General features: G+C 28.8%; 1 protein-coding gene across 1 annotated transcript; it reads left to right on the plus strand.

Annotated features, from left to right (window-relative positions):
• Positions 1–10,691: 10,691 nt before the first annotated feature.
• Positions 10,692–13,033, plus strand: LOC118046958 (aluminum-activated malate transporter 7-like). The gene is given in 7 exon segments (XM_035056070.2): positions 10,692–11,039; positions 11,109–11,249; positions 11,376–11,648; positions 11,790–11,902; positions 11,999–12,142; positions 12,383–12,475; positions 12,477–13,033. Coding segments are annotated over 7 exon segments (1,452 nt in total). The 5' UTR covers positions 10,692–10,753; the 3' UTR covers positions 12,879–13,033.
• Positions 13,034–19,764: the final 6,731 nt, after the last annotated feature.

The raw sequence follows: 19,764 nt of genomic DNA on the forward strand, positions 1-19,764 counted from the left end.
AAAAGCTAAGACGTGGGCCTAAAACTTTAATAAAGAGTCCAAGATTCAAAAAGGCTGTTTTCAAATTCAAATTGTAGCAACAACAGAGAAGTCAGAATTTGTCCTATAACCTATACATTGTTTAGTGTTTAGCCCATATCTTGAGTTCTAAAAGTCCAAATGCACCGATTCATTTTTTGTTGGAAAGACGAGACAATTTCCCATAACTTTTATGATGATTATCTGTTTAAATTCTGATGTTATTAATGACATTTTGTTCAGATGAGAAGATAAGGATTGTCACCAAGTTAAGATGTGGCCACCCACTCAACAATTAGCCATCAAATCAATAGTTCTAAATTTTGGCCTATAAAAGGAGGCATTTGTCATGCATTTAGGCATCTTGGTTTTCATATCAAGATCATTTCCTTACTTCCTTTTTTTCTTTATAGTTTTAATGTTCTAGTTTTATTTCATGTTATAGTTTCATTAATATCTTGTTTATGCCTTTCATTTCATTTACTATACTTATATAATTATGTTCTTATCTTGTTTATTTATGTTTCTCTTCTTCATAATGTTTAGCTAAGTTTAATATGTCAAGGTGAAAATGTTTCACTAATTGTGTTAGGATATGTATAATATAAACTCAATATGGACTTCAATGCTTATATCCAAGAAAGTTTGCTATTAACATGTTTTATCTTTTTATCTTATTAATTCTTAATATATTACTTGTTAAATGGTTAATCTAGATTTGTGTTGTATAACACTTGGTACAACAAATGCTTGACACTTTCATAGCCAACTGTATGATATAACCTACACTTGTGCTATGCAATGAACTTGATTTGCTGTTAACATAAGTTAACATCATGCATTCCTGACAATATTTAAAAGTATGGTGTTACTAAAATAAGATAATTAAAATGATCATGTTAAATTTTATAATGAACTATTAAGGATAAATTATCTGATTTAAACCTCCTTTGTGTATGGTTTTTCGTTGATAATTAAAAGAGTTTATACTATAATTATTTCTAATAGTATTAGTTGATCCTCTAACCTTGACAATTGTTTTTATCTTTGATTAATACTCACATCAATATCACATCTTAAAAGTTCTCTTCAACTCCTTTTCATTTGTTGTTTATAATTTTATATAGTTCACTTCCCTGTGGTTCAACCTCGGTCTTGCCGAGTTATTTATTACTTCGACACTCATGCACTTGGAAGAAGACATCAATCTTTTGGCCGTGTCAGTCCTGCTAAACTTTTTTTTAATATTAAAACCTTATTAGGTTTTTTAATCAATTAGATCCTTATTAGGCTTAGAACCATACTGAGTCTTTATTTACTAGAGTGTTTCTGGACTTTTTCTTTGTTAAAACCTTGTTTGATTTTTAATCAACTAGAGATTTGTTAGGCTTAAAACCTTGTTAGGTTCTTATATAAGGGTTTTATTTGTGTTTTTAAAAGACTTTTTCTGCAAAAACATTATACAATGCAATGGAAAAGGGGATTAGATAACATATATCTTTACCTATTTAAAAGTATATGTCCCTTTTTCTTGCAACTCATCTTGAATTTGTGGCGTATTTACAATTTCACATGGACACCTTGACCCATTTATTTATTGAAAGCTTTATGTCTTGCTAATCAATTTGAATGGATCATCTAGTACCCTTTCATTTGTCATCATTAACAAAACATGAGCTTAAACTATCATTATAAATAAAATTGCTCATTGTCTCACTATTGGAAATTTTCACTAGCTATATAGAATGGATGAAACTACCTTTTGTAATTGAAGTTAGCCCTTTGACTTGATATACTCCCAATTGATTTAGCTATTGATTCTTTCAAATAAAATTACTTCTAGTTGATCTAACTCTTCTCATTCTTTCAATAATCATCAAAAGACACTCATACTATCATCACCAGGTATCGTTCATGGTTTTGATGTTCATTAAACCATAATTTGATTACTGGTTACAATGGACTCCTTACCCTAAACTAATATAAATTTATCCATTACCTTATAGGGTTCACAACATTGCCACCTAACTGCTCAATATTCCAATGAATACCTATAAGAAGTGTCAACATTGTCAAGAACTTTATAAACTCCGTCAATAACTGTTTTTGCATGAAAATCATTTTTTATTTGAACCAAATCATAAATTTCAAAGATCATATTCATTTAATTTTAATTGTCGCAAATATATTATGAAGATATAATTTTGAATGTTTTTTTTTTTTTTTTCGTGATCCTAAGACATGTCATTTAACATTAAGATTCAACTTTCATGTGTATTGGTTGACAATTGACACTGTAAGGATAAAAAGCAAGTGTCGCCTCAAAATCAGGTTATCCATGGATCAAATAAGCATCCTGAAAGTTTGATTATTGTATTTTAAAGCATAAATTTATTCGATGTAAGCTTTAAAACAAATTTTTTTGACTTTCTTGCAACTCTCTAAAGGTTTATCTTTAGGGAAACTAGTAATTTGATCTTTTATACATACAAGATTGAAATTGGTGAAGGTACGTGATAAGATGACCTTCTGTTTCTTAAGGTTTCAAAGCAAGAAGCTCGAGGTTTCATTGAGATAAATTTATCTTATTTTTTAACTCCCAAACTATTCATCTCCACCTTTGAACCAAACTAGCTTAGGGATTTGTCTTTTTAGCTTGTTTTTCAATGATTTTAAGGCTGCAATATGTAGGTTTTGGTTTATTATAAGGTGTGTCCTTTTAAGAACATAAGAGTATATTTTTTTTTCATCTTAAGCTTAGCACAAAATGAGGGGCTCAGAAAAGGACAAATATTTGGCAAACCCATGCATCTCACTAACTAATAAGTTTAGTTGATTTGTCAGGTCTTCTTATAGGAGTTTGTAAAGGGCTTTAAAGGGAAGATGGGTAAAAAATGTGCTTGGAATGGTAGTGTAGGGTTATTGGAAACGTGTTTTTGGTCCATTTTATCTCTCTTTTTATTATTATTTTTATTTTTTATTTATAAAAACAACATTAATGTCAACTCAATGAAAAAAAAATATCAAAGATTTTGAAATGAATAGGTTCATACATGAACACATTGAAAACAAATTGTTAGATTTTGAATTTTTTCCAAAAGATGTTGAAAATATATCATAAATTATTTTTTAAATTTTGTTTTGTTATTTTTGGATTTTTTTTTTGAAGAAAAGGTAGAAATTGGGTTAAGACACAAGTTAGTTTATTTTACAAAGAAGATTTATTTAAGATATAACTTGTGAGAAATCTACATTTGCAATCAAGTAATAATAAGTTAAGTCACAAACATACCTAAAGATAGTTAATGTTTTTATGTATATAGACAAAATAAATAAAGTACAAAGGCTTTTTTTTTTTTTAACTTTTTTAACAAGAAAGGCTAATAAAACGAATAAGGTTTAAGAAAAAAAAAGTTAAATTATAAAAAAAATATAAGATGAAAAATAAAGCAATATAAATTGTATTAAGAAAAATATGTATGAGTTTGATGAAAAGATTATAATAATAGGATACTTTTTGTTATAGAAAAGTTTTAAAATCAAAATAGGAGCTTTGCATTTATAAAGAGATTATAATTTGAAGCCCGATCTATGTTTTCCATGTGAAAATATGATTGTAATTATTATTATTATTATTATTATTATTAATGAGTTGTTTTCATTAAAAAAAAAAAGCTTTATATTTGAAAAAATTAATTATTTATAAGGAAAAAAATGAATTCATTTTCAAGATGGAAACTAGTTTAAATAGGAAAAAAAGTCTTTTTTTAGTGCATAATTTTGTCACTTATGAACAACTTATGAATGTTATCAAAGTTTCCTAATCCAAAGAGAGACTCCATGATCGATTCTATCCTTTTCTTATATTAGTGAGTCATTAGAAATTTAAATAACACAAAAGTGAAGTATGAATTTACATCTAATGAGAAGTTTTTTTAAATTGTCAGAAATTCAAGCTACATACCTAAATAGTAGCAAGGTCGATTTAAATTAAGGACCATTTCAGCAATGACTTATGGTTCCCACTCAACAAAATATCCCAATAATAAATAAAGTATATTTGTTAATTGTATTTTATGAAATGAAAATTGCTCTCATTTAATAAAAGGCTCCATGTACAAAATTTTAGATTGTCAAGGTCTCATTTGTCAGACATACATAAAAAATACTAAAAAAATATTTCTTAAATATTTTAAAAAGCCTTTATTTATAGTTTTGCCCTAGACCTCATTCACCTTAAATTAGCTTTAGATAGAAATTTTGGCGTGATGACGATATCACACACTTAAAGGTAAACAAGACTAAAAGTTAGAGTAAATGAATTGCAAAAAATTAAGGAAAAGTTTATAAATTTAAAAATATATATATAAAAATAAAATTCTTTTTAAACTGAAAGAATAATAAGTTCAATTTAATATAGCTCTCATAGATTTAGTGATGTTTATGCACTATGCTCCCTGCTCCCTTCCACAATTTAAACATAAAAATGAATATTCAAATAAAAAAATTAAACATGCAAAAAATAGGGTTATATATAAAGAAAGAAAGTGTTCGAAGAGAAATTCTAAATTACAATGAGATGAGCTTTGTATTTTTCAATTGCAATAATAAAAGCTCTACATTTATAGTTCATAAAGAAAAACTAATTTGAAACCTATGCTATTACAATTACAAATAAAACTAAAAGAGATTGATGATTTTACTTTTACTTTTTTTTAATTGTATTCTTTTGTGAGCTGTTTTAGGAGTTGAAAATCTTTTATCTTTGTGTGTTAAAGATATTCATAGGTTTTTACTAGATTCTAAAACTTTATTGAAAGCTAATTTAATGAGATGAGCTTTGTATTTTTCAATTGCAATAATAAAAGCTCTACATTTATAGTTCACAAAGAAAAAGTAATTTGAAACCTATGCTATTACAATTACAAATAAAACTAAAAGAGATTGATGATTTTACTATGACTTTTTTTTAATTGTATTCTTTTGTGAGCTATTTTATGATTTCAAAATCTCTTATCTTTGTGTGTTATAGATATTCATAAGTTTTTACTAGATTCTAAAACTTTATTGAAAGCTAATTTAATGAGATGAGCTTTGTATTTTTCAATTGCAATAATAAAAGCTCTACATTTATAGTTCACAAAGAAAAAGTAATTTGAAACCTACGCTATTACAATTACAAATAAAACTAAAAGAGATTGATGATTTTACTATGACTTTTTTTAATTGTATTCTTTTATGAGCTGTTTTATGAGTTGAAAATCTCTTATCTTTGTGTGCTATAGATATTAATAGGTTTTTACTAGATTCTAAAACTTTATTGAAAGCTAATTTAATGAGGTGAGCTTTTTATTTGTCAATTGCAATAATAAAAGCACTACATTTATAGTTCACAAAGAAAAAGTAATTTGAAACCTACGCTATTACAATTACAAATAAAACTAAAAGTGATTGATGATTTTACTATGACTTTTTTTTAATTGTATTCTTTTGTGAGCTGTTTTATGAGTTGAAAATTTCTTATCTTTGTGTGTTATAGATATTCATAGGTTTTTACTAGATTCTAAAACTTTATTGAAAGCTAATTTAATGATATGAGCTTTGTATTTTTCAATTGCAATAATAAAAGCTCTACATTTATAGTTTACAAAGAAAAAGTAATTTGAAACCTACGATTTTACAATTACAAATAAAACTAAAAGAGATTGATGATTTTACTATGACTTTTTTTAATTGTATTCTTTTGTGAGCTGTTTTATGAGTTGAAAATCTCTTATCTTTGTGTGTTATAGATATTCATAGGTTTTTACTAGATTCTAAAACTTTATTGAAAGCTAATTTAATGAGATGAGCTTTATATTTTTCAATTGCAATAATAAAAGCTCTACATTTATAGTTCACAAAGAAAAAGTAATTTGAAACCTATGCTATTACAATTACAAATAAAACTAAAAGAGATTGATGATTTTACTATGACTTTTTTTTAATTGTATTCTTTTGTGAGCTATTTTATGATTTCAAAATCTTTTATCTTTGTGTATGAAAGATATTCATAGGTTTTTACTAGATTCTAAAACTTTATTGAAAGCTAATTTAATGAGATGAGCTTTGTATTTTTCAATTGCAATAATAAAAGCTCTACATTTATAGTTCACAAAGAAAAAGTAATTTGAAACCTACGCTATTACAATTACAAATAAAACTAAAAGAGATTGATGATTTTACTATGACTTTTTTTTAATTGTATTCTTTTGTGAGCTGTTTTATGAGTTGAAAATCTCTTATCTTTGTGTGTTATAGATATTCATAGGTTTTTACTAGATTCTAAAACTTTATTGAAAGCTAATTTAATGAGATGAGCTTTATATTTTTCAATTGCAATAATAAAAGCTCTACATTTATAGTTCACAAAGAAAAAGTAATTTGAAACCTACGCTATTACAATTACAAATAAAACTAAAAGAGATTGATGATTTTACTATGACTTTTTTTTAATTGTATTCTTTTGTGAGCTATTTTATGATTTCAAAATCTCTTATCTTTGTCTGTTATAGATATTCATAGGTTTTTACTAGATTCTAAAACTTTATTGAAAGCTAATTTAATGAGATGAGCTTTGTATTTTTCAATTGCAATAATAAAAGCTCTACATTTATAGTTCACAAAGAAAAAGTAATTTGAAACCTACGCTATTACAATTACAAATAAAACTAAAAGAGATTGATGATTTTACTATGACTTTTTTTTAATTGTATTCTTTTATGAGCTTGTTTTATGAGTTGAAAATCTCTTATCTTTGTGTGCTATAGATATTAATAGGTTTTTACTAGATTCTAAAACTTTATTGAAAGCTAATTTAATGAGATGAGCTTTTTATTTGTCAATTGCAATAATAAAAGCTCTACATTTATAGTTCACAAAGAAAAAGTAATTTGAAACCTACGCTATTACAATTACAAATAAAACTAAAAGTGATTGATGATTTTACTATGACTTTTTTTTAATTGTATTCTTTTGTGAGCTGTTTTATGAGTTGAAAATTTCTTATCTTTGTGTGTTATAGATATTCATAGGTTTTTACTAGATTCTAAAACTTTATTGAAAGCTAATTTAATGAGATGAGCTTTGTATTTTTCAATTGCAATAATAAAAGCTCTACATTTATAGTTCACAAAGAAAAAGTAATTTGAAACCTACGCGATTACAATTACAAATAAAACTAAAAGAGATTGATGATTTTACTATGACTTTTTTTAATTGTATTCTTTTATGAGCTGTTTTATGAGTTGAAAATCTCTTATCTTTGTGTGTTTTAGATATTCATAGGTTTTTACTAGATTCTAAAACTTTATTGAAAGCTAATTTAGTGAGATGAGCTTTTTATTTTTCAATTGCAATAATAAAAGCTCTACATTTATAGTTCACAAAGAAAAACTAATTTGAAACCTACGCTATCACAATTACAAATAAAACTAAAAGAGATTGATGATTTTACTATTACTTTTTTTTAATTGTATTCTTTTGTGAGCTGTTTTATGAGTTGAAAATCTCTTAACTTTGTGTGCTATAGATATTAATAGGTTTTTACTAGATTCTAAAACTTTATTGAAAGCTAATTTAATGAGATGAGCTTTGTATTTTTCAATTGCAATAATAAAAGCTCTATATTTATAATTCACAAAGAAAAAGTAATTTGAAACCTACGCTTTTACAATTGCAAATAAAACTAAAAGAGATTGATGATTTTACTATGACTTTTTTTTAATTGTATTCTTTTGTGAGCTGTTTTATGATTTCAAAATCTCTTATCTTTGTGTGTTATAGATATTCATAGGTTTTTACTAGATTCTAAAACTTTATTGAAAGCTAATTTAATGAGATGAGCTTTTTATTTGTCAATTGCAATAATAAAAGCTCTACATTCATAGTTCGCAAAGAAAAAGTAATTTGAAACCTACGCTATTATAATTACAAATAAAACTAAAAGAGATTGATGATTTTACTATTACTTTTTTTAATTGTATTCTTTTGTGAGTTGTTTTATGAGTTGAAAATCTCTTATCTTTGTGTGTTATAGATATTCATAGGTTTTTACTAGATTCTAAAACTTTATTGAAAGCTAATTTAGTGAGATGAGCTTTTTATTTTTCAATTGCAATAATAAAAGCTCTACATTTATAGTTCACAAAGAAAAAGTAATTTGAAACCTACGCTATTACAATTACAAATAAAACTAAAAGAGATTGATGATTTTACTATGACTTTTTTTTAATTGTATTCTTTTGTGAGTTGTTTTATGAGTTGAAAATCTCTTATCTTTGTGTGTTAAAGATATTCATAGGTTTTTACTAGATTCTAAAACTTTATTGAAATCTAATTTAATGAGATGAGCTTTTTATTTTTCAATTGCAATAATAAAAGCTCTACATTTATAGTTCACAAAGAAAAAGTAATTTGAAACCTACGCTATTACAATTACAAATAAAACTAAAAGAGATTGATGATTTTACTATTACTTTTTTTTTAATTGTATTCTTTTGTGAGCTGTTTTGTAGTAAAGAGGAACAATTAAAAGAAATCAAACCAAACTGGAAATAATAATAATAAAAAAAAAAACAAAGTGGCCAATCTTAAATTCATGTTAAAAAAATACTTTTTGGTTCATTTATTTTCTCTAATTTCTTATTCAATTAGTTTTGATTCAAAATTTATTTTATTCATTTCTCAATTCCTAGGTGGGGGGGGGGTCGAGAGATGTTGAAAAATGATTGAAGAGAAAGAAAGTTATTTGTTGATCACATTCTAACAATTAAAAAAAATACAATCTTGATGTAAATGAGTTTCATTTAATAAGATGATTTATATTATAGTCTTTTTGAAGATTCATTTTGCTAGAAAAAAAAATTAAAACTTGGAAAATTCTTAGGATTCTAGTTATTTTTTTTTATCATTTTAATGTCAATTTAATACTAGAAATGAATTTATAAAAGTATTAGTATTTCTTTAGAGTCTTCAAATGATAAAAAAAAAAAAAAAGTCAAAATAAGTTTTTTAGGTTATAAAAATCAAAACCTCGACTAAGATGGATGGAAAGTCAACCAGTAAACGACATGTTTTTTATTGCATTTGTCATAACAAGTGTCACATTATCTTTTATGTTTTGTAAAATAAAAAATTAGATGAACAATACAAATCTAGCCTTCGAGGTGCACTCACAATTGCCTTTCTTTGTTTTGGGCTAAGAGCTAGCCTACATAGGCTGGATTAGGAGCCTAAGCTTTTATATAATTTGTTTTATATATTTTTTTAAAATTAGTTAAAATAAATTAAAAATAATAATATTTAGGATTTTATTTCATTAAATTCTATTTATACTTTAATTTATTTCAAATAATATTGTAATATTAGTAATGCTCTTTTTTATAGCTTTTCATGATTTTTTTATGATCTCTTAAAGTTTAATCAAAATTAATTATAATTAAAGAAATAAAACTATATGTAAGATATTATTTCATTAGACATTATTCAGTTTCACATTTATTTTGAAATCAGATTATAGGAATGTTGGCAATTATTTTGTTAATTATTGTATGTGAACCTATTATGTAGGCTTTTATATATATATATATATGTGTGTGTGTGTGTGTGGGGGGGGGAATATTCTAAGAAAATAAATTTCAAATCATTATAGTTATAATAAATATATATTTTTTTAAATGTTGTTAGTTTTTATCAAATGATCTATGCTTGTTATTAAAAAAGCACTTATTTTGGTAGAAAAACAAAAAATTACATGAATCACAAAAGGAGAATTTGATGAAAAATTCTCTTCATATCTTGCTAATGTATTTTTTTTTATCACCATATAATTATATAAAATAGATTTTGAAGAGTTTTTTACAACAAAAGATTTGACATTTTAATTTGTATCTATTTTTTAATTTTTCAACTTAGTTTTTAGTTAATTTTAACAAAAGTTTTTATATTTATTGGCATATATAAATCTTAATTTATATTATTAAATACATTCATCAATTTTTTGAAATGATTTGTGTATCCCTCGATAAAACCCTTGTACGATTCCAAGTACGAAACCCTATTCCTTTCCCAAGACGCAAACTAGCTAGTTTAAGTAGGAAAAAGGGTCCGGTCCTTGAAATGTAATGATTTCATTAACAATTTTGAATAAAGGGGTGACAAAAGCTTATACATATCAATCACAAAGAGAGAAGGAAAAGAAATATAGCAGAATTTAGAAACGATCATTCACAAATGGACTTCGAAAAGTCGCCCTACTACTTCGGGCATGTGACAATCCATGTAATTAACTTCAAACCCTACCTGGCTAGTCAAGAATCACGACTGCCGTGTTTATTTTACATGAATCTCAGTGAGAACGGAGATGGGACTTCAACTTCATGAGAAATGAGACTTGTAGCTTTTAGTTCATGTCAACATCTTATGTACAGCTACAAGTCACTACTGAGATCACCTTGCCGTTTTTCAACCTTTTCGGTGAAATCTCTTTTGTCCTTGCATGCACATAAAGGAAACATCGAAAGATGGTCATAAACTTCTATTACATATTTTATGTGCCACTAAGATGCCATTTTCTTCTTATAAATTAGAAGCATGTAGAGTCCCTCCTCAAGCATCTTTCTTGGCCAACACTCTTTATTCTTTGCTCTTGTTGATCTTTCTCAGTTCATGCGAACTTTCCTACCCTCATTTAGCCATGGATGCTGGGTCTGGAAGCGGTGACAAAGCTGGGTTTTTCACTCAAGGACGCAGGTGGCTCAAGGCCTTGCCTGTGAAGTTCAAAGCTAACATGGTTGCTATGGTTAGGAACATAAGGAAACTTGGACAAGATGATCCAAGAAGAGTTATTCATTCACTAAAAGTAGGGCTTGCACTTACATTGGTATCAACGTTCTACTACTGTCAGCCACTTTACAGTAATTTTGGTGTCACTGCAATGTGGGCTATCATGACTGTTGTTGTTGTCTTTGAATTCTCTGTGGGTAAGTCTCTGACATTTTAAAAATAAAATAGAATTTCTCTTTCATGATTTTTGACAAATTAATTTTCAGGGGCTACTCTTGGAAAGGGATTGAATAGAGGAATGGCAACGCTAATGGCTGGTGGACTAGGTATTGGAGCACATCACCTAGCAAACCTCTCTGGACATATTGGAGAACCCATACTACTTGGGTTCTTTGTCTTTCTACAAGGTATCTTTAACCATGCATGCACACAAAATAAAAATTATTGCTCCTCAAAGTTAATACTATATTGATCCTTACTGTTACATGAAAAGGTACTCATGTATTCAAAATTATTCTGTTTTTTGTTTGCAGCTACAATATCAACATTTTTAAGGTTCTTTCCGAAAATTAAATCGAGATATGATTATGGGATGCTAATATTCATATTGACCTTCTCTTTGATATCGGTATCTGGTTATCGAGACGATGAAATATTAGAGTTCGCTCAGAAAAGATTATCAACCATCAGCATAGGTGGTTCTGCTTGTGTCATCATTTCTACTGTTGTTTGCCCTGTGTGGGCTGGTGAAGATCTTCACAATCTGATCGCTCTCAACATTGAAAAGCTTGGCAACTCCTTAGAAGGTATGTATGTCCCCAACAAAGCAGTGCACTGAGTCGTAGTACCAATCAAGTACTGGATACATTCATTCCAGCTGTTCCTTTTTAACTAGATTTCAACATGCAGATGCTCAAAAACTTACTAAGATGACGTAAAATTTACAGGATTTGGTGATGAATACTTCAAAAGAACAGGGGGTGAAGAGAGCAAAGACGACAAGAAATTTTTGGATGGATACAAAAGTGTTCTCAATTCAAAAAATAGTGAAGAATCCTTGGTGTGTGTGTATCTCTCACCCCCCCACCCCCAAGCTCCTCTTCCTTTACCTATTTACTTGGATTTTTTTTCTGATAATATTTTTTATGCCTTCCAGGCAAATTTTGCATCATGGGAGCCAGGTCATGGTCGGTTCCCATTTCGACATCCATGGAAACTATACCTGAAAGTTGGGACTCTGGCTCGAGAATGTGCCTACCGAATAGAAGCATTGAATGGATGCGTAAATGCTGACATTCAGGTATAAGAAAGGAAATTAGCTCCCTGGCAGCTATCTCATCTTTGATGTCTACATACAATGTGATAAGCTACTTTAAGCCTTAGACATAGATCCATTGTCATCAAAATGAGTAAAGTTGAAGCTCTTATGTATGGGTTAAGTAATAAAAAAATGAATACCAATTAGGAACATGTATGCTAAGAAGCACTCAGGTGATTCGTCACATGCTTATCTCTAAATATTTTCTGCTTATTCTTGCAGGCATCATCAGAAGTTGGTAGCATAATTCAGGAAGCATGCACAAATTTGAGCATAGAATCTGGAAAAGCACTAAAGGAACTTGCATTGGCAATCAAAAAAAATGGTGCAGCCATCTTCTGCAGATTCCCACATTGAAAATGCAAAATCTGCTGCCAAAAACCTCAAATCTTTACTCAAATCAGGCATATGGGAAGACATTGACCTGCTGAAAGTTATACCAGGGGTTACATTAGCTTCAATACTTATTGATGTGGTCACATGCACTGAAAAAATTGCTGAATCCATACATGAACTTGCCTCCAAAGCCCAATTTAAGAGTGTAGAGCCAACTCTATCAACAGAAAAGTTGCATTCAGGACAAATTCAGAGTGTAAAATCAGTTCAGATGGTCAATTGCTCCCATGTTGTCATCAATGTCGGTGAATCAACTCTGCCTTCCCCACCAAGTGAGAGTTCTTCAGCACCAAACGCTAGCAAGCAAAGGATGGAAGTGTAAAAATATGTGACTATCATATTATGTATAGGGTATTATCAAAATGAATGTAACTATAATAAGAAATATGGCAGAAATATCCTGAACCATGTATTTCAATTTATATCATCTTTTTTTTTTTTGGTAAGAATAAATGTCTTTTCTTCAGGATAAGAAAAATACCATTCTTCAGCCATATATGGGCAACTTATATTCTTTATTTACTTGTCATTTTGGTAAATACAGAATATATGGCACATCAGCCATTAATAACAACCTTAAGCCCCAAGCAAAGTGATCAATTTGCTTGAAAGCTTTTTATCTCTTTCTTTCATAGCAGAACAATGAGCTAGCTAAGAGCCAGCCAAGGTTATACATATAAAGTGACTGAGGTCAAGATAAATGCTCTTTTGTTCTTCATCCATCATGTTGTGCTAACATATCTTTGATTGGGGTGCATGAAATGGACAAAGTGACTGAGGTCAAGATATATGCTCTTTTGTTCTTCATCCATCATGTTGTGCTAACATATCTTTGATTGGGGTGCATGAAATGGAAAAAAGGATTCCCAAACTCCGATATTATGTGCTTTAAAATATTCCAACGTTTACACGTTTAAATATATATGAAGGGATATGAGATTTAATGTGCTGATACAAAGAATTTGTCCTTAGATGTACTTTGACAAAAAGAAAGACTAACAAGAACTCAAAATTTGTAGAAATATTTCTGTAAGAACTTTATCATTATCAACAACAAGGTCCGTCCATCAGAATCATCTTGTTGCACTCGAGCATTCTGTAAATCCAAGGCTTGCATCAAGCAAGTGTCCCTTCAAGTTCTAGGAGGAAAAGTTTTGTAACTTTTTTAGTTTTTTTAACTTTAAATATTTAACCAATCATGAAAGCTTTTGAATTTGATTTTTAAATAAAATTATCATTATCTTATTCTTGATTTCACTATTTTAATTACAAAAAACAAGAATAATAAGATTTAAACTCTTAAATGTTTGGTTATTAAATATTGAATATCATATTAAATAACTATTCTAGTTATAGAAAAGTGATATAAAATTCATGTCTTATAAATTATTTTAAGGAAACCCGTATAATTAAAACAAAAAATAACTAATTAATTAAGATGCGTGGGTATATATATGATATGCAAATATTATGTCCAATTACCATGTCCGTCAAGACTAATTGATAAGATTTGGAAATTTTCATAGAGCAAGATTTCAACATGCTGCCTCATTTGTAGGGTAATGTGCCTCTTTTGTAGGGTATGAGAACGTCAATTATGAGTATCCCACTTGTTAGAAGTTTGATTCGAACCTTTCTTTTTATATTTGGAAATTTTCACAAAACAAGATTTCAACTACTGTAAAGCGATTCAATTTATCTCTTAATCTGCCCACAGAAAACTATCATCTGGTTTTATAAGAGAAACATACCTTCTTACATAGACAACCTTAGAGAATAAATGAAGACGTACAGCATGGTAATTGCCAGAAACGTTAACTAGGAGAGGAGTTCATGTCCCATGTCTTATTTGCCTGCAAATGCACAGATTTCTAAGGATAAAAGGTTCCTTCAGAATTCACACTAACCACACAAAATGAACATGAACAAGTGGTAAACAGCAAAAGGCAAAGGCGAAACAAAAGGTGGGATTTGAGTTGTTTTCCACTAGGACCTGCATTTGGTCGCTAAATAAATAAATAAATAATCCCCCCTGCCCCCCCTTTTTTTTTTACGTACCCCATAAATGGTTGAGAAATTAGAACCGACTTTTCTAAGATTTGTAGGAGCATGTATCACTTTAATAAATAACCCAACTTATCATAGTAGTTCACCAACTTTTATGGGCTTTGACTTCTTGTACCTGTCAAGATATATATATTTAATTATGAAAGGCTCGCCTTCTGTTGCTTTCCAAGAAAGAAACATGCATCAGCTAGCACTTCCAAATTTACTTAAATCAACAGCATATTAATATTCATGGCGTGGACTCTATGCAGAATTTAATTATATTGTGGATCGATCAGTTTGTTAAGTCATGTAGCGAGCACTATAAAGTAAGTAATTTATTTCATCTTTTTGCCTTGGGCTTCACTTTTTAATCAAAAACCTGTTAACATTCCACTTAGGTCTCGACCATTAAAATATCAAATATTAAATTAATTGTCTAGCCATTTTGATTTCATATATTTAATATGGTGCCAGTATTCCCGAGTCTATCACTGGCTGTGTAGGATAAAATTAGAGACGATGGCTGATGTTAAGAATCATATATATCAGGGTAAGTAATACAGGAAGCTAGCTCGGGCAGGTTGGCTTTGAAGTTCCATTGGAAATTCTCATATTACATAGCATGAACCTTAATAGATTTGTGCGTGAGATTCTAATGCATAAAAAAAAAAGTTAAAAACATGCAATATATATATATATATATATATATATATATATAATAAAAACCTTTTTCTTTATTTCTACACTTTCTAAAATATTGGAAGGTTTTGCAGAAGTACACAATCTAGTAATTTCTTAGGAATTTTGAGAACTAGTTGAAAGTCTAAGAAACAAAAATATTTGGTTGTCCGGAAAAGTGAAGGGCCAAGTAGCAAGGCACTTCTTATATCCTTTTCAGGGACAATAGTGATGGGCCACTACATAGTTATATTTACTGTATTGGATAATAACACTTTTCTTATATAATTTGGATGTCTGAATTTTATGGTACTCCAAACATTTACTTCATGAATTTAGATAGATATATTATGAAAGAAAATAAATGAGACTCTTATTGTTTTTCATATTTTCTATGGAAAAAAAAAATCAGATTTATATCTTACAACTCTTTGTAAAATACCGACGGCATAATTCCATATGTAAATCCATCAATTCTAATTTAAAAAATATTTTTTTAAAAATAAAATTGTGTAGAATAAATAATATAAATCTGTATATAATAGTAGTAAAAAAAACCAATTAAGCAAATAAAATATTAAAAATAAATAAAATAATATTCATCCATATATTCATTACAATTTTAGAGTGTTTTCAAAAAACAAAAAATTGAACTAGAACAATGGCGGATGAGGAGGAGGAGGCTGGTCGTTCCCATAACCATACAGCAAAAAAAAGGGCACACACGCCCCATCCATCTATGATCTCATGCACATGACGATCTGATGGGGTTGTTCATAATCCGCTAAGAGTTGCTGATATTGTTGGGTGAGATCAGCTACATGTTGTTTCAAGGCCACGATCTCCTCAAACTGGGTGCTCGACATTGATTGGAAGCTCCCAATGGTTAAGACATTACGGGTCGCTCGTAAGTTATCGGCCGTAGTGTTGGAGAATTCGTACACCTAATTTTTATCGGGTCCACTAGACAATCTTACCTCCATCCACAAAATCAGATTGAAATTCGAGTGGGACGAAGGATCGTCCTCGTATCTCTCCCTCATTCGGCTATTATATGTCTCTTGAAAATTTAAAAAGAAAGCATCATATGCAATTTAAGAAAATAATAACATATGAAATAAAATGGTTGAACGAACATACCATGAAATGTTGAGCGTGGGTTGTCGATGAACTATTTCACCCCTCTTTGGCAGTCTTCACTACAAACGTGCAGTCTCCACAAACATCTTCAATGAGCTCTGTCACATCCAAGAGACGTAGCCTGTAAGAATAAAAATGTTGCAAGTTAAATATATTTACAAATAACAACAAATTAATTAATGATAGATTTCATTAAAATTAATCTTACCATCCGCTTCACATGTGCAGTGAACAGAACGGAGACGCCAGTATACGTGGTCACCGAACCATGAATTTGCCTATTTTGATTGTTGGCACTAGACTATGAGCGTCATGTGATCGCTCAAACGTCATATGCTAAATATATTGCGGCCATATATCATCTAGGATGTATGGCGGTCTGAAATCCCTCCAAACCTTCACGTCATTCTAGCCTTGTAGATTGTTATCTCTTGTGTATTTTTTTGCTTTTTTCTGCACTTCATACCAAAAATTATGAAACATACTTCTATCAATGAATTTTATATGAGTTAATGACAAATTAGATTTTAAAACATATATATTTTTTTAAAAAAAGTATCGTATTGTTTTTGAAGTTACCTAATTACTGAATGATTCTCCCACACCATTCTCGCAACATTGTCATGCACGCTATACCACTCGAATTTGTTCTATGAATAAATAATTTATTAAAAATAAAAATAAAAATAAAAATTTAGTAAAAATAAATAAAATTAGAAGTTAACACCAACCTTAAATCTTTGAAACCATGCATCGATATAAGGTATCCAATTAGGATGTTTGGAAACCTGACTCCATTGAAATAATAGAATCTCCATCGATGATTTAAACATCAATGTTATTACTCAAGTGGCCTCAATGTTTGTGAACCTATAAATAAATTAATTAATAAAATAATAATTAGTTGTTCACAAATTATGTTATAAAAAAAAAAACCCCAAAACCAAATCAAAACAAACTTATATTGAAAGGTCATCCTTTCGATGTGCCTCGTACTTGCAGGTGAATTGACCCTAGTGTGAAGGCACACCGCTTTTGCGCTGTGGAACCGTACTGAAAGAGGCAGCATCACAAGTTGGCGCAAATGTCTCTTCTTGATCAGTAACTAAGGACAAGTCATCCTTACTCTAAAAAAACTAGCTACAACCATATGCTCACGACATGTTGTTGATTTTATTTTACACATCTACACAAATTAAACGAATAATTACATAATCAAATTCGATTATTTAAAAAAAAAATGGCAGCACCTCCCCTATACTAGAAACTACCCAAATTTTTCAAACCTGCAAATATTGACAATATATATGGCACAAACCAGTTGATTTTATTTCATTTATACTAGAAATTTCATATTTTTCAATTTCATCTCAGTTTCAGAATGATAATAAAATGTTTCTAACCATAAAACAAAGAAAACAAATTCTATATATAACTTGACATCTATATAAATTTAACAAAAAAATTAAAGAAAAAAAATGAAATTTAATTATATATTCAACTAACATCTATTTAAATTCATCAATAACAATTAAAAATTCATGGAAACAATCAAACACTCTATTATGCAATAATAGAGTAAAATTGAGATAAAATAATTAAATTTAATGCTATATATTCAATTAACATTTACAAGGCAAAATCAACAATAACAATTAAAAATCAACAAAATATTCAATTATTATAGCAATACAAACAATAAAATAGACAACAAATTTTTTAAAAAAAAAACTATAGATTTTAGGAATGAAAAATGCTTGTGTTAATAGTGTGTTTATTTCTAGACTTTATCTACGTACAATACAAAAAAAAAAAAAACAAAAAAAAGATGAAAAAAAGAAAATCATTAAGATGAAGATAAAGATTATGAGAAAAAAAACAAGAGTTATATTGCCATTTTTTTCGACAACCTTACTGACAAACTATTAAATAATATTATTTTTAATTATTCTCTTGGTGATTCCATCGGTGAATTCACTTTAAAATTTTAAATTTCACACTCAAATTTTTAAAGAACCCTTTAGAATTTTCACAATCCGTTGGTAAGGTGAAATAAATACACACGGCTAGAGATGCAATAATTACCCGCGCTTTGGAATTCACATTTCGTTGGTGATTCAGAGGACTTCACTGACATAGGAGGTGAATTGTTCCCATCCTCTAGAAAATTCCGACGGACTCATTTCATCTATAGAGACGTCGGTGACTGTGGCATATGCAGTAAATACAACTCTCTGTGAAATACTGATGAACTCATTCTCTCTGTAGAGACATCGGTGATTATGACATATGTAGTAAAAAAATTAAAACTCTTTATGAAATACCGACGACCTCATTCCATTTGTAGGGATGTCCATGATTGTGGCATATACGGTAAATATTTTAAAACTCTCTCTAAAATACTGACAAACTTAGTCCGTCTGTAAATTCGTTGGTGATGTGCACAATGCATGATAAATTGTGTTTGTATTGTCTATTTATTCTTTCTGCAAACACTTAAATTGCAAACTACCCGCACAAAACAATAACAATAGTGAACAATTATAAAATAAATATTTCATGCTACAAAATTTCATCCATAATATTACATTATAAAAAATTCTTTACACTTTTGTGTTATGATAATTAGTCAAAATTTTCTTCTTCTTCATCTATTGAATCATCATTAGCTCCATCACAATCTTCAATGTGGATATCATCATTATCATCATCATCATCGACATGTGCTTGTCCGCAAGAGCTCAGAACAACTTTCAACTCCTCTGCATCAACATCAACAAGACTATCATCGAAAAAATGAAAATTTAAATTTTCTTCTAAGTCAATCGAAGGAGTAACTCAATATGGTTTAACTAATTCACTATTTTGAAAGACTTCATCTCGTACACTTGTGTTTTCATTCTCATCCTAAACAACCTTGACATGATCTCTTTGTTTTATTTTTAAAATGGATAACCAATTAACTCTTGATCGATCCTTTCTAAAGGAAGGGGTTGTGTGTAATAAACTTGTTAGCATTGCTTTGCGAAAATAAAGATATTGTTTACGTTGCTGAGTCTAGATTTTGAGTTGATTTCAACCAGACCATAGTGAAGATCTACTTTGATTCCTCTTTTAGTGGTGTCATACCAATAACATTTAAATAAAAACACTATATTTTTCTCCTAATGATATTGCAATTCAATAACCTCTTTTAATTTACCATAGCAGTTAACTTCAAACTCATTACAAGTCGAACACAAACACCACTGTTATATGTCTTTCTTTCATGGCTGTATTCTTCAGTATGAAACACGTATTGATTAGTACTTAAAAGTGCATGTTTATCAAGGTTTTATATC

Source organism: Populus alba, chromosome 1 (genome assembly GCF_005239225.2).
Source record: "Populus alba chromosome 1, ASM523922v2, whole genome shotgun sequence".
Classification (NCBI taxonomy): domain Eukaryota; kingdom Viridiplantae; phylum Streptophyta; class Magnoliopsida; order Malpighiales; family Salicaceae; genus Populus; species Populus alba.